General features: G+C 34.7%; 1 protein-coding gene across 1 annotated transcript in view; it reads right to left on the bottom strand.

Annotated features, from left to right (window-relative positions):
- The window catches only part of LOC129391915 (uncharacterized), a 6,347-nt gene extending 6,125 nt beyond the window's left edge, over positions 1-222 (bottom strand). The window contains exon 1 of the mRNA XM_055083323.1: positions 31-222. Coding sequence (XP_054939298.1) covers positions 31-35 — 5 coding nt within the window. The 5' untranslated portion in view covers positions 36-222. The remainder of the gene's footprint in view (positions 1-30) is intronic.
- Between the last annotated feature and the right edge of the window lie 23 nt (positions 223-245).

Below are 245 nucleotides of genomic sequence, written 5' to 3'. Positions count from 1 at the left end.
TTATATGAGTCTGCTGAATTCCTAACTTACCTCATTCCCAGGTTTCACATGTGGATGCTCAGGGTTCACACCTGAAGAAATTTTCTATTTTCTTAGAGCTACATTGGTCCACCAGGAAAATAACTTGCCTGGATATCATTTCTTGCTTTTAATGGTCACAATTTTTGCTTGAAATAAGACAAAAATAATTATGAAATTACATAAATAAGAAATGACACATGTGGCATTAGGGGGGTTAAATGGTT

The sequence above is a fragment of the Physeter macrocephalus genome, unplaced genomic scaffold (assembly GCF_002837175.3).
Source record: "Physeter macrocephalus isolate SW-GA unplaced genomic scaffold, ASM283717v5 random_824, whole genome shotgun sequence".
NCBI lineage: Eukaryota > Metazoa > Chordata > Mammalia > Artiodactyla > Physeteridae > Physeter > Physeter macrocephalus.
The sequence above is the reverse complement of the archived record's forward strand: the minus strand, read 5'-3'. Positions and strand labels throughout refer to the sequence as shown.